General features: G+C 41.5%; 2 protein-coding genes across 3 annotated transcripts in view; one reads left to right on the top strand and one right to left on the bottom strand.

Moving 5' to 3' along the window:
• Window positions 1–14,697, bottom strand: part of LOC110493942 (bridging integrator 2) — a 60,783-nt gene that overhangs the window by 12,073 nt on the left and 34,013 nt on the right. For both annotated transcript variants that reach the window (XM_036949961.2, XM_036949962.2), the window contains 8 exons: window positions 13,761–13,855; window positions 7,367–7,462; window positions 7,081–7,188; window positions 6,900–6,985; window positions 5,127–5,202; window positions 4,833–4,915; window positions 3,926–4,586; window positions 2,033–2,125 (listed from right to left, as the gene is read on the bottom strand). In XM_036949961.2, coding sequence (XP_036805856.1) covers window positions 2,033–2,125; window positions 3,926–4,586; window positions 4,833–4,915; window positions 5,127–5,202; window positions 6,900–6,985; window positions 7,081–7,188; window positions 7,367–7,462; window positions 13,761–13,855 — 1,298 coding nt within the window. The remainder of the gene's footprint in view (window positions 1–2,032; window positions 2,126–3,925; window positions 4,587–4,832; window positions 4,916–5,126; window positions 5,203–6,899; window positions 6,986–7,080; window positions 7,189–7,366; window positions 7,463–13,760; window positions 13,856–14,697) is intronic.
• LOC110493941 (thioredoxin reductase 1, cytoplasmic) overlaps window positions 14,215–14,697 on the top strand; it is a 71,899-nt gene continuing 71,416 nt past the window's right edge. Inside the window, exon 1 of the mRNA XM_090205171.1 lies at window positions 14,215–14,682. The gene's annotated coding sequence lies outside the window, so the exon portion shown is untranslated. The remainder of the gene's footprint in view (window positions 14,683–14,697) is intronic.

Raw genomic sequence — 14,697 nt, 5'->3', positions numbered from 1 at the left:
ACAGTTGACAATGCATGTCAGAGCAGAAATTATACCATGAAGTCCAAGGAACTGTCCGTAGATCTCCGAAATATATACAAAGGTATATGGACACCCCTTTAAATTAGTGCATTTAGCTAATTCAGCCACACCCGTTTTTTTATTTAACCTTTACTTAACTAGGCAAGTCAGTTAAGAACAAATTCTTATTATTTTTAATGACGGCCTAGGAACAGTGGGCAAACAGCCTTGTTCAGGGGCAGAACGACAGATTTGTACCTTGTCAGCTCGGGGATTCAAATTTGCAACCTTTCGGTTACTAGTCCAATGCTCTAACCACTAGGCTACGCTGCCACCCCGTTGCTGACAGTTGTACAAAATCGAGTACACCGCCATGCAATCTCCATAGACAAACATCGGCAGTAGAATGGCCTTACTGAAGAGCTCAGTGACTTTCAGCATGGCACCGTCATAGGATGCCACATTTCATACAAGTCATTTTGTCAAATTTCTGCCACGGTCAACTATAAGTGTTGTTATTGTGAAGTGGAAACGTCTACTCTGCCGCGAAGTGGTAGGCTACACAAGCTCATAGAACGGGACCACCGAGTGCTGTAGTGTGTAAAAATTGACTGCAACACTCACTACCGAGTTCCACTGGAAGCAACGTATCCACAAGAACTGTTCATCGGGAGCTTCATGAAATGGGTTTCCATGGCCGAGCAGCCGCACACAAGCCTAAGATCACCATTCGCAATGCCAAGTGTCGCCTGGAGTGGTGTAAAGCTCGCCGCCATTGGACTCTGGAGCAGTGGAAACGCGTTCTCTGGAGTGATGAATCACACTTCTTCATCTGGCAGTCCGATGGACGAATCTGAGTTTGGCGGATTCCAGGAGAACGCTACCTGCTCGAATGCATAGTGCCAACTGTAAAGTTTGGTGGAGAAGGAATAATAGTCTTGGGCTGTTTTTCATGGTTCAGGCTAGGCCCCTTAGTTCCAGTGAAGGGAAATCTTAATGCTACAGCATACAATTATATTCTAAATTATTCTGTGCTTCCAACTTTGTGGCAACAGTTTGTGGAACGCTCTTTCCCATTTGAGCATGAAAATGCCCCCGTGCACAAAGCGAGGTCCAAACAGAAATGGTTTGTCGAGATTGGTGTGTTAGAACTTGACTCTCCTGAACAGAGCCCTGACCTCAACCCCATCGAACACCTTTTATGAGAGAGAGTGGCCAGACAGAAGCCACTGAGAAAAAGGCATGATAGCATGCAAGTTTGCAAAAAGGCACAGGAAAGACAGGTCATAAAGCGAAAGATTCTGTGGTCTGATGAGACAAAAATGTTACTCTTTGGCTTGAGTGAAGCACTATGTCTGGAGAAAACCAGGCAAAGCTAATCACCCATCTAACACCATCCCTAACGTGAAGCATGGTGGTGGCAGCATCATGCTATGGGGATGCTATTTCGCGACAGGGACTGGGAGTCTGGATACTGGGAACGATGAATGGAGCCAAATACAGGTTGATGAGAACCTGCTTCAGAGTGCAAATGACAGACATACGTTCCAACAGGACAATGACCCCAAGCATACAACCAAAGCAACGCAGGAATGGCTTCAGAACAAGAATGTGAAAGTCCTTGAGTGGCCCAGCCAAAGCCCAGACTTGAATCCCATTGAAAATCTGTGGAAAAACTTGAAGATTGCTGTTCACCGCCACTCCCCATCTAACTTAACAGAGTTTGCGAAAATCTGCAAGGAAGAAAATCCCCAAATCCAGATGTGCAACGAAGACATACCCCAGATGACTCATAGCTGTAATCGCCGCCAAAGGTGCTTCTACAAAGTATTGACACCGTATTGACTCATGTCTAAAAACATGTTTACATTTTGTCATTATGGGGTATTGTGTGTAGATCGGTGAGATTTAAAAATATATATTTTGTCCATTTTGAGGGGGGGGGGGGGCAGTGTGTGTGACAGTCTGTGTGTGGCACAGAGGGAGAAAGAGAAAGAGGCTGACATACATACAAATATACACACAAACATACCTTCTCCTCTGTGTCGGCGAACATGAGAATCACGTCTTCCACATCAAACTGCAGCGTCCCGTCTTCTGAAGCGTGACCCTCCAGCGCCACTCCCTGAAATCAATCACAGCGCCACATAAACAACTTTGTTAGACACTCAGCAGAAATGCTAATAGTAACGTTGAATTAAAACTATAATATACAGTGCCTTGCGAAAGTATTCGGCCCCCTTGAACTTTGCGACCTTTTGCCACATTTCAGGCTTCAAACATAAAGATATAAAACTGTATTTTTTTGTGAAGACTCAACAACAAGTGGGACACAATCATGAAGTGGAACGACATTTATTGGATATTTCAAACTTTTTTAACAAATCAAAAACTGAAAAATTGGGCGTGCAAAATTATTCAGCCCCTTTACTTTCAGTGCAGCAAACTCTCTCCAGAAGTTCAGTGAGGATCTCTGAATGATCCAATGTTGACCTAAATTACTAATGATGATAAATACAATCCACCTGTGTGTAATCAAGTCTCCGTATCAATGCACCTGCACTGTGATAGTCTCAGAGGTCCGTTAAAAGCACAGAGAACATCATGAAGAACAAGGAACACACCAGGCAGGTCCGAGATACTGTTGTGAAGAAGTTTAAAGCCGAATTTGGATACAAAAAGATTTCCCAAGCTTTAAACATCCCAAGGAGCACTGTGCAAGCGATAATATTGAAATGGAAGGAGTATCAGACCACTGCAAATCTACCAAGACCTGGCCGTCCCTCTAAACTTTCAGCTCATACAAGGAGTCTGATCAGAGATGCAGCCAAGAGGCCCATGATCACTCTGGATGAACTGCAGAGATCTACAGCTGAGGTGGGAGACTCTGTCCATAGGACAACAATCAGTCGTATATTGCACAAATCTGGCCTTTATGGAAGAGTGGCAAAAAGAAAGCCATTTCTTAAAGATATCCATAAAAAGTGTCGTTTAAAGTTTGCCACAAGCCACCTGGGAGACACACCAAACATGTGGAAGAAGGTGCTCTGGTCAGATGAAACCAAAATTGGAACTTTTTGGCAACAATGCAAAACGTTATGTTTGGCGTAAAAGCAACGCAGCTGAACACACCATCCCCACTGTCAAACATGGTGGTGGCAGCATCATGGTTTGGGCCTGCTTTTCTTCAGCAGGGACAGGGAAGATGGTTAAAATTGATGGGAAGATGGATGGAGCCAAATACAGGACCATTCTGGAAGAGTCTGCAAAAGACCTGAGACTGGGACGGAGATTTGTCTTCCAACAAGACAATGATCCAAAACATAAAGCAAAATCTACAATGGAATGGTTCAAAAATAAACATATCCAGGTGTTAGAATGGCCAAGTCAAAGTCCAGACCTGAATCCAATCGAGAATCTGTGGAAAGAACTGAAAACTGCTGTTCACAAATGCTCTCCATCCAACCTCACTGAGCTCGAGCTGTTTTGCAAGGAGGAATGGGAAAAAATGTCAGTCTCTCGATGTGCAAAACTGATAGAGACATACCCCAAGCGACTTACAGCTGTAATCGCAGCAAAAGGTGGCGCTACAAAGTATTAACTTAAGGGGGCTGAATAATTTTGCACGCCCAATTTTTCAGTTTTTGATTTGTTAAAAAAGTTTGAAATATCCAATAAATGTCGTTCCACTTCATGATTGTGTCCCACTTGTTGTTGATTCTTCACAAAAAAATACAGTTTTATATCTTTATGTTTGAAGCCTGAAATGTGGCAAAAGGTCGCAAAGTTCAAGGGGGCCGAATACTTTCGCAAGGCACTGTATTATAAAGAGAGTACCACTACTACAATAGAGAATCACCTTGATAAGGAAACCAGGTGGATTCTGGGAGTTTGAGTAATTTCCAGTCCTCTTTGTATCACCTACCTGCAGGGCCTGGGAAGCCCCTTCTCCCTCTTCCACCTTCGTCTCCACCTGGCTGGCCTCCGCAGGAGGGAAGGAGTGCCTCTCAGAGGGGGGGAAGGAGCAGCGTGGAGCAGGACGAGGTGGGGGCTTGGCTTTACCATTATCTGGAGAAACAGGCGCACTCTCCTGCTCAGTGTCATGTGGTCCGTCGCTCTCTGTGGACATTGGAAGAGCCTCCTGACTGATTGTGACTTCACACCCAGTCACCTCTGACCTTTGAACTTGCCCTTTTCCGACGGATTGGCTAGGGCCCTGCTCCTCTGAAGCCCCACCCTCTGGGACATCACTCAGACCCTCTGATGCGATGTCGCTTCCGACCCCGTTGTCGCTGTCACACGCCGACCGTCTGTTGGGCGTAGCAGCGCCGTTGGAGCTAAGCTCGTCTGAGAAGTCGGACGTTTCTGACGTGAGGACGCTGTGAGTGCCCTCATCTGCCTCTCCTACGAGGGAAACGTGCTCCTCAGAGATGCTCTGGGTGTGGGTCTCGTGGCTGGACAGGACAGTCTCTTTGCTGTTTTCGGGGGCTGCGGATGCATGGAGGGATGTGTGGTCCGAGGGGAAGGCAGTGTTACAGGGGATGGGTGCTGAGATGAGCAGGGATTTCTTCTTCTTGGACTTGGTGCTAAGAGAGGAGATAGAGGGTGAGTTGATCTGGCTGGTGGCAGAACGTTGGGTCTGATATTCTCAGATAATTTCCCAAATTTCAGACTTATTGAGAGAAAGTCAAGAGTAAATATTTGTTTTCTCAATTGAAAATAAAATGAATGTTGACTTTTACTTGATTAGCAATATATACAGTATATCACATATGGACTATGAGAGGTTAAACCAATGTGATGCATTCTCATGGTCATCTAAAACAACTGACCTATTGAGGCCTTTGATGATGAACGCTTTTCCTGAATGCTGAGTCTCCAGCTTCTTCATCACACTGTAAAGCTCATGGTTCAGCTGCAATCAATCGTGGTTATTCTATTAGTCAATTTCAGTTGACCTGCAGTACATTTCTTAATCTGAACAGTGAGATGCCATATGACATCACACAGAGTAACATCTATTATTTATATCAGTGATACAGACGTGTCAAAAAATACTGTAATAGCTTTATTCCTTTTGGGAGAATAAAATCCATATTTAGAGTGTAGGAAAAAAACAACCTCACCACGCTCATTTCCTTATAGAAGACATCCCTCAGGTTGGAAATGTTTTGAAAGACGGTCACGTAACAGCCAATCCGGCTTTAGACAAAAAGGGGAAATAGTCTGTTACACTGGAGCCACTTGGTGCAAATAAGTTCTGGCTGTTTGCGGATAGAAATATACTAGACACAAAGGATTCTTCATTCTACACTGAGTAGAAATATGAACTCAACATGCAACAATTTCAAAGATTTTACTACGTTACAGTTCATAAGGAAATCAGTCCATTTAAAATGATTGTATTAGGCCCTAATCTATGGATTTCAAATGACTGGGAATGTGACGCATTTCTTTTGAATAGAGTTGATTGTGGCCTGTGGAATGTTGTCCCACTCCTCTTCAATGGCTGTGCGAAGTTGCTGGATATTGGTGGCAACTGGAACAAGCTGCTGTACACGTTGATCCATAGCATCTCAAACTGCTCAATGGGTGTCATGTCTGGGGAGTATGCAGGCCAATGGAAGAAGATGGACATTTTCAGCATCCAGGAATTGTGTACAGATCCATGTGACATGGGGCTGTACATTATCATGCTGAAACAGGTGATGGCGGCGGATGAATGGCACGACAATGAGCCTCAGGATCTCGTAACGGTATCTCTGTGCATTCAAATTGCCATAGATAAAATGCAATTGTGTTCGTTGTCCGTAGCTTATGCCTGCCCATACCATAACCCCACCGCCACCATGGGAAACTCTGTTCACAACATTGACATCAACAAACCGCTCGTCAGCAAGCCGCTGTCCGGTACAGTTGAAACCGGGATTAATCCGTAAAGAGCACACTTCTCCAGCGTGAAAGTGGCCATCGAAGGTGAACATTTGCCCACTGAAGTCAATTTCAAAACCGAACTGCAATCAGGTCAAGATGAGCTTCCCTGAGACTGTTTCTGATAGTTTGTGCAGGAATTTTTCGGTTTGGCAAACCCAAAGTTTCATCAGCTGTCCGGGTGCAATTCTCAGATGATCACGGAGGTGAAGAAACCGAATGTGGAGGTCTTGGGCATGCGTGGTTACACGTGGTCTGCAGTTGTGAGGCCGGTTAGACGTACTGACAAATTCTCTCAAATTATGTTGGAGGCGGCTTATGGTAGAGAAATTGACATTCAATTCTCTGGTAACAGCTCTGGTGGACATTCCTGCAGTCCGCATGCCAATTCCACCCTCCCTTAACTTGAGACATTGTGAGATTGTGTTGTGTGACAAAACAGAACATTTTAGAGTGTCCATTTATTATCCCCAGCACACCTGTGTAATAATCATGCTGTATAATCAGCTTCTTGATATGCCACACCTGTCAGGTGGATGGAATATCTTGGCAAAGGACAATTGCTCACTAACAGGGATGTAAACAAATGTGTGCATAATTTGAGAGAAATAAGCTTTTTGTGCATATGGAACATTTCTGGGATCTTTTATTTCAGCTCATGTAACATGGGACCAAGACTTTACATGTTGTGTTGATATTTTTGTTCAGTATACATGTTAGTTAAATTCTACCATGTCTGCTCTACACATTCTGAACACTCCATCCCATTAAATAGGCCCCTGCATACGCAACCATTCTCAGGCCCAGTCTTTTGGAAACACTACTAGTTTACAGTAAAAACACATTTTGTAACAGAAAATGAACATTCTGTATTTCATAAGTACAGTAGTTGACCCATTTCAGTAAATAAATAAAAAAATCATGCATAATGAACATGACCCTGATGTGCTGTGGTCCATTAACTTTACCTTTGATAGAGAACAGGAAGCTCCTCCCTCATCTCTTTGTTGATTTCCTCAAACACACTCTGGGCTATGTTGAACTCCTCCTCTGCCTGGTTAGAGCGAAATGGCATTCAAATGCCTTCAGTACCTTTATCCAAATATGTTGACAAAAAAATATAAAATGTCCATTTAATTTTCAACACACCTTTGTGATTTTGGCATCGTCTTTCTTCTTGGCATTCTGCAGCGCCTCCAAGTGGTGACGTGAGGAATCGTAGTCTACTAGCTTCCGACCGCGTTTGGCCAATCGTTCCTAAGAGGCACGGGGAGAAGTGATATTTCTAAACCATAATCCCCATGAGTCAAGTGACACTATAAGTCTCTTGATTGTAAGACAAAGCAGCAATGTAAACACATGGGGAGATAAAAGTTTTGATGTGAACCAGATATATTGCACCAAAAACAGTTGATATAAGTACATCAGAAGCTACCTTGACTTCATGAAACTGGCCAGTGTAATTCTCCATGGTGCGGACTATTTGGTCTGTTAGTTTCTCTTCGTAATCATTCCACAGCAAGTCCTCACTCTGTAATAATGGGAAGAAAAGGTAAAAAAAACTAAACAATTTGAAAACCTTCAGCCTGCTTTCGACATTTCCAAAATATTCACAGAAAGAACTGCTTCTGCCTCTCCTGAAACATTTTTTCATAATATATTCATAATATACTGCCCAACACTAAGAGAATGTACAGTATAAGACCATTTTAAAACATTTAAATCAACACTATTCTATATGAGCACCAATATGGTTTTTGTAAAAACTACAACACAGATATTGCTCTTTTGCAACTTGTGGATAAAATCTTTACAGCCCTTAACAACAATATGCTCTTTGCATCTTTTCAGATTTATCCAAAGCGTTTGACATGGTGGATAATGAAATATTACTTTCTAAATTGTATTATTAAAAAATTTTCTCACAAGAATACATATAATTGGTTATATAGCTACGTTTATTACGAAGAAGCACAATTTGTTCATGCAAATGGCAGTGCATCTACCAGGGTCAAGATATCCTGTGGTGTGCCACAGGGTTCGATAATCGGACCTTTGTTATTCCTAATCTACAGTATATTCATGAACTTGCTGCTGTGTCTTCTACCATACTTCCCATTCTCTTTGCTGATGATTCCAATTTTGATTCACTGATTAATGAAGCCAACTCAGGTATGGCAATATTTCCTTAATGGTTCCAGACAAACAAGTGATCTTTAAATGTCAAAAAAATCCAACTTTATTGTATTCACTAGTAAGAATAAGAAATACTGTTAAAAAAAAAAGAACCAGAATATCAATTAGGGGAAATGAAATGGAACAAGTCACATCCACTAGATTCCTTTTGAGTTCTAATTGATGAAAAGTTATCCTGTAAAGATCATATTCAATTTGTCCGCAGCAAAGTGAAGAAATCGGTTGGTATCATCAGAAAGATTAGTGGTTTGGTTCATCAGGCTTTCTTCCTAACTCTATACTATAGCTTAATTTACCCATATCTCATTTACTGTAATATTGTCTGGGCCAGTACATATGCCTCCTACCTACACAAATGATTCATAATACAAAATACATTTGCAAGTCTAGCCACATCCTCTAATTACCTGGCTCCATCTGCACCTTTGTTTAAGAAACTAAATATCTTGTCTATTTAGAACATTAATGTATGTCAGTTATGCACTACAAATACTCATACCTCCCAGACAGTTTACCTAAACCCTTCAATGGATTCTTCCAGGTTCATTCTGAAATCCATCTATATAACACAAGACACTGAGATTACCTTCACCCTCCCCACTGCCACACATCACATACTTAATTCTCTATCAGATACAGAGGTATCATACTCTGGAATTCTTATCTTCACATTGCCAAAACCTCATCATCCCTCAATAACTTCAAACGAAGACAGGGGGTCAGCTTGATGAACCAAACTAGCCAATAATCCCCTCCATGTAGCCTCAAACATGTTTTTTCTTGTTTACTGAGTATATCATGTACAATTATAATTAATATGCTTAGTTTAACTTATATTTGTGGTGTGGTTTTCATATACAGTGCATTCGGAAAATATTCAGACCCCTTCACTTTTTCCACATTTTGTTACTTTACAGCCTTATTCCAAAATGGATTAAAGAAAACATTTTCTTCATCAATCTACATACAATAACTGATAATGACAAATCGAAAACAGGTTTTTAGAAATATTTGCACATTTACATATAAAAAAAATTTGAAAACGTATGTACATAAGTTTTCCGACCTTTTGCTATGAGTTTCGAAATTGAGCTCAGGTGCATCCTGTTTTCATTGATCCTCCTTGAGATATTTCTACAACTTGATTGGAGTCCACCTGTGGTAAATTCAATAGATTGGACATGATTTGGAAAGGCACACACATCTAAATAAGGTCCCACAGTTGACAGTTTAAATCAGAGCAAAAACCAAGCCATGAGGTAGAAGGAATTGTCCATTGAGCTCCAGGACAGGATTGTGATGAGGCACAGATCTGGGGAAGGGTACCAAAAAATGTCTTCAGCATTGAAGGTTCCCAAGAACACAGTGGCCTCCATCGTTCTTAAATGGAAGAAGTTTGGAACCAACAAGACTCTTCCTAGAGCTGGCCGTCCACCCACCTGAGCAATCGGGGGAGAAGGGCCTTGGTCAGGGAGGTGACCAGGAACCCGATAGTCACTCTGACAGAGCTCCAGAGTTCCTCTGTGGAGATGGGAGAACCTTCCAAAAGGACAACCTTCTCTGCAGCACTCTACCAATCAGGCCTTTATGGTAGAGTGGCCAGATGGAAGCCACTCCTCAGTAAAAGGCACATGACAGTCTAAAGGATCCTAAAGGACTCTCAGACCATGAAACCAAGATTGAACTCTTTGGCCTGAATGCCAAGCTTCGCTTCTGGAGGAAATCTGGCACCATTTCTACGGTGAAGCATGGTGGTGGTAGCATCATGCTGTGGGGATGTTTTTCAGCGGCAGGGACTGGGAGACTAGTCAGGATTGAGGGAAAGATTAATGGAGCAAAGTACAGAGAGATCCTTGATGAAAACCTGCTCCAGAGTGCTCAGGACCTCACCTTCCAACAGGACAACGACCCTAAGCACACAGCCAAGACAATGTAGAAGTGACTTCAGGACAATTCTCTGAATGTCCTTGAGTGGCCTAGCCAGAGCCCAGACTTGAAATCATGTCTGATCGATCTCTGTAGAGACCTGAAAATAGCTCTGCAGTGACGCACCCCATCCAACCTTACAGAGCTTGAGAGGATCTGCAGAGAAGAATGGGAGAAACTCCCCAAATACAGGTGTGCCGAGCTTTTAGCCTTATACCCAAGAAGACTCGAGGCTGTAATCGCTTCCAAAGGTGCTTCAACAAAGTACTGCGCAAAGGGTCTGAATGCGTACATGAATACGTACATGTGAAGAAAAAAAATCTTTCTAAAAAACAGTTTTGGGGTTTTGTGTGTAGATTGATGAGGGAAAACTATTTAATAAATTTTAGAATAAGGCTGTAACGTAACAAAATGTGGGCTTACAACACCTGCACACCGTTTTTACCAGTTTGTTTATCTGTACTGTTTTTTTCTTTCACTTCTTTGGTATGAATGAATAAATAAAACAAATTAAAAAGCACCCCTCTTTCAAAATGAAATTCTGGTCAACACACTGGTATTCTTGTAGGCTCCACTGTTATTTTAAATCTCAAACAAATGTTTCTGTCAATAGAATCATTGTTAATCAGGATTCTCACTATAGTCTAGAGTTGGACATTTGAAATGATTTCACTATTCAAATATATCATGATATTTTTTAGGATATCTGGATAGTAGAAATACATGTGTTTTAAAGAAAACATTTTGCGGGGGAAACTTCAATGGAAACTTGCTTGAGCTACTCAAGATAGCAGGTGCTTGTTTCGGGTGGGGGAGAGGCGAGAGAGGACGAGGAGGTGCCAGTGTGTGTGGTCGTTAGGGAGAGGTAGAAAGTAGACAAACCGACTCACTCTAGTTAGACAAACTTGTTGATGTCATAGGTTATCTATCATACCATCTGGTAGAGCCCATCTTGACCGCATCAAATCGTTGTAAAGAATTTAGCTAGCTACAGTAGCGAGGTAAGTTAGCCAGCTAGCTAGCTAAAGTAGCAAGGCTAATTAAGGCCCCGTACATGTCTACAACAACTACATTCATATGAAACAACAGCAGACCTGTTGATTGATCATTGTAGCCTACTTCTGTAGGAGAGTTAAAATGGTTATTCCATCAAACTTCAAATTATTAGAACAGTACACAACACAGAACAGAACATCCAGGTTAAGGGTCAGTGGCCCAAGCCCGCTAACAGGAATGTTCCAAGTTCAGACAGATGAGTGAATCAGATCGCTATGACCGCCAGGAACTTTAATTTTGGTTTATATTTTCATTTGTTGTGCTACTGGTACTGCATGATGATGTTAAGTTGGCAGCTACAGTAGCTGGATGATATTAACATCTTCGGTTTTTATTTCATTAAACCTGGGTGCTTACGGAACCTTCTAACACCCTGGTACTACCCGTAGCTCCCGTTCTCCTCAGTCTGAGAAAACACAGAGAGAAAGGTATGTTTCACAGATTAATCCTGTGTAGAAGTCCACAAAGTTAAATAAATAATTTCACTTTGTAGCTTGTCTGTATTACAGTGTTTTTGTACATGAGCTGTATTTTAATACTGTCAACACTGAAAGCACCTAGCAATGTATTAAGAGATGTGAGACAGAATATTTGTTTCACTTTTCTTCATGCTCCAGTCATGACTGTCTCTCCTTTGTGAGGATCAAATGGAGCCGTCAGCTCGGCAAAGATTTGAGGATAGCCAGACCCTCCCACAGGAGAGGAGAGGGGGGAGTTTGGCCTGTTTTATGACATAAATACCTTGCAGAAACTCTCCCCCACTCTGCAGAAATGGAACACTGAAAATCCTTTGTTACACAGAGACTTTGCCGCCAAAACTCCAACATCCAAAAGTGGATAATGAAACAATATTTCTAACAAAGAATGTTGGGAATGATGATAGATGGAATATGGAAAATTCATGTATATTTTGTGATGTCATTAACATGATCAGAAAGACGTTATAAAGGAAACATCGTAACTTTAAGAGCTTTCACAATGTGCATATCAGATTTAGATTATATGATTAACTATTTTTGAAAAGATAGAAATGTGATTTAAGCCTTTAAATGAGATGATGGCTTTTCATATAAACCTGAGCCCAGTCATAACCACGCCCACGTGAGCACAGACATTGTGTCAACAGGATGGAACACCCTCCAAGGCCAGAGTGCTTAAAAGGACTCGCTGAGAATTTCCATACAGTCCAGAGAACGTGAGAATGTGGTCCACACGTTGAAATGGTTAAAACTACAAGACCAGAAAATGGTAAGGCCCTCATACTCTCGACGAGTGAAGAAGGTGAAGACTAGACCAAAACATGCACAGTCTGCAGCTCTGCATGTAAAGTAGTCCAGGAAAATTGACCAAAGACGGGAAGACAGAACCCTCTCACCACTGTGTGGTAAACCTGAAGGATCCATTCTCAGAACACTCCAGAACAAAAGGACATTGTGACCTCTGGTGGACAACTAGAGACTTAAATCCAACTACTCCCCATTGATGGACCGAGTGATTTCAACAGAGAGATGACAGAGAAAGACATCTACGAGTAAATATATGTTGCATTCCTAATCCGAATGAGTGGTTATTAGGGTGCTAAATATTCATATTTAGAGTGAAAGTAGTTTCCAAATGTATGTACGATAAGTTCACCATCTTTGTCTCTCCCGCGCTTTATCTTTCCCCATCCTCTTTCCATTGTGTAACAAGCCATCATATCAGGTTAGTCCACTAGGGACTGTTTTCATTGCATTGTGTTAGTAACCATAACCTATACCGTGTGTGTGTGTTTCTGTATTTCTGTGTGATTATTTAGTTAATTAGTAAATACATAATTAAGTCAATATGTGTATCGCTGATTCATCACTTAGGTTAGGGTTCGTGCAGATTTACGAAGTCAACAACATTCAGAGTGAGACTGATATGAGGAAGTAATTCATAATTGACTTATTGATGTAAGAAATATTTAGATCATCTTTAGAGTTTAAGTTGGGAGATAGTAACTCTGTAAACAACTCCTAATGAGTTAATTGTTATATAATTATTACTCAATTAAATTAATCAAACATAGTAGGTATTTATTCGATAAATAGCAGTCATCACATTAATGATAGTCAGCTCACGACCCTCCTCTATAGAACAACCTGTCAGATGGTGCATTGAAGACTGAAGTATTCCTGTCCTGTCTTTTCATAATACCATTGCAGATCTACATAAAAGCCCAAAAAGACAGCTGAGGTGTCACTCTTTATTTCTTGGTTCTTCTGTGGTACATATAAAGATTGCTACACGTTTTCTCATTTAGCCAACTTAATTCTGTCATTTTAATTCCATTTTGCATTGATTCTAAATATGCCCACTTCACTTGCTACACATGAAGCCTGTGACTGTAACGGCAATTTGATTGACCGAGAGTAACAAGCTACACGTGTGAATGCTACAGGTATTATAAAAAATATATATATAATGGTCTATCCTTGTAGGTTATGTAGCAATGTCAGTTTTATAAACATTTTGACAAAGCCTTTTCATTGTTAAAAATATACCTATATTTTTTCTCTCAAATGAATACTCTCCCAAGTGATCTAATACTAACATCTGTTTGGATATTCGAATAACCGCACCCATCCCTACTATAGATCACAACAAAATACCCAGCTGTGGCCCACCTCCATGATGACAGACAGGTCCTCTCCTCCCTGCCAGTCAGGTTCGTAGACGTCTCTTAACGTCTGGGACAGTCGCTTGGATGTCTCATGCATCACTGTAGAGAAGGACAGAAGGAAAATTGACTGCATTTGCCATAAAAAAAAGTTTGTGTGTAGATAACACCACTTGCCTATCAGATCACTTGTTAACTAGTCTAGGGGACAGTGTCTGGGGATGTAGTGCCTAGACACGGTCAAGGGTAGTATTCACTACCAAACAAGGTGGGACTACATGAAGTTGTCTAAAAAGAAACTCTTATTTTCTGCAGCAAAACATTTTGCTACGGTGTACACTAATAAGGCTGTGTCTAGACCTCACAGTTTATGCAGCTTTAGTATTCTGATCATAGTTCCGAAGGCGTCATGAGTCTACATTTTAATGTGTCTAACGTGTCCAGTGTTTCCGGATTCCCTTTTCCCGCGCTATATTCAAATGCCAGTATGCAGTCTACCAACGGTGGAATAGGTTAAATATGATAACAACACAATTGGCAGTAGCTAACTAGGCAGCTAACTTCTGTAGCTAGCTAGCCAGCAAGCAATACTAAAGTGATTGCAAACGGATTAGCATAACTCTAGCCAGACAAACATTATGTTCTAAATATTAGTTAGCTGGCTAGCATTTGAGTCCAGCAAACACTTTCCTCACAGACTTGGAATATATTTCCTCCGACGTTATAACGAAAAGTTGCCTCGGTCCCAAAATACAACTTTTTTGGAGACTTGTGGGAGGGGTGCTGATGACATCGCCCACTGTATACACTTTCGGTAGCTTGATTACATCAAGACAGGAGAAATCCGCACACAATCCATCCCTGACCACCTCCAAAATCAGACCCGTCTTTTCAATGCGATCTTCGTATTCTGATAGCAGAAATCACAGGTAAGTGTCAAGTGT

The sequence above is a fragment of the Oncorhynchus mykiss genome, chromosome 17 (assembly GCF_057628025.1).
Source record: "Oncorhynchus mykiss isolate SJ-2025 chromosome 17, ASM5762802v1, whole genome shotgun sequence".
NCBI classification, from domain to species: Eukaryota; Metazoa; Chordata; class Actinopteri; order Salmoniformes; family Salmonidae; genus Oncorhynchus; species Oncorhynchus mykiss.
The sequence above is the reverse complement of the archived record's forward strand: the minus strand, read 5'-3'. Positions and strand labels throughout refer to the sequence as shown.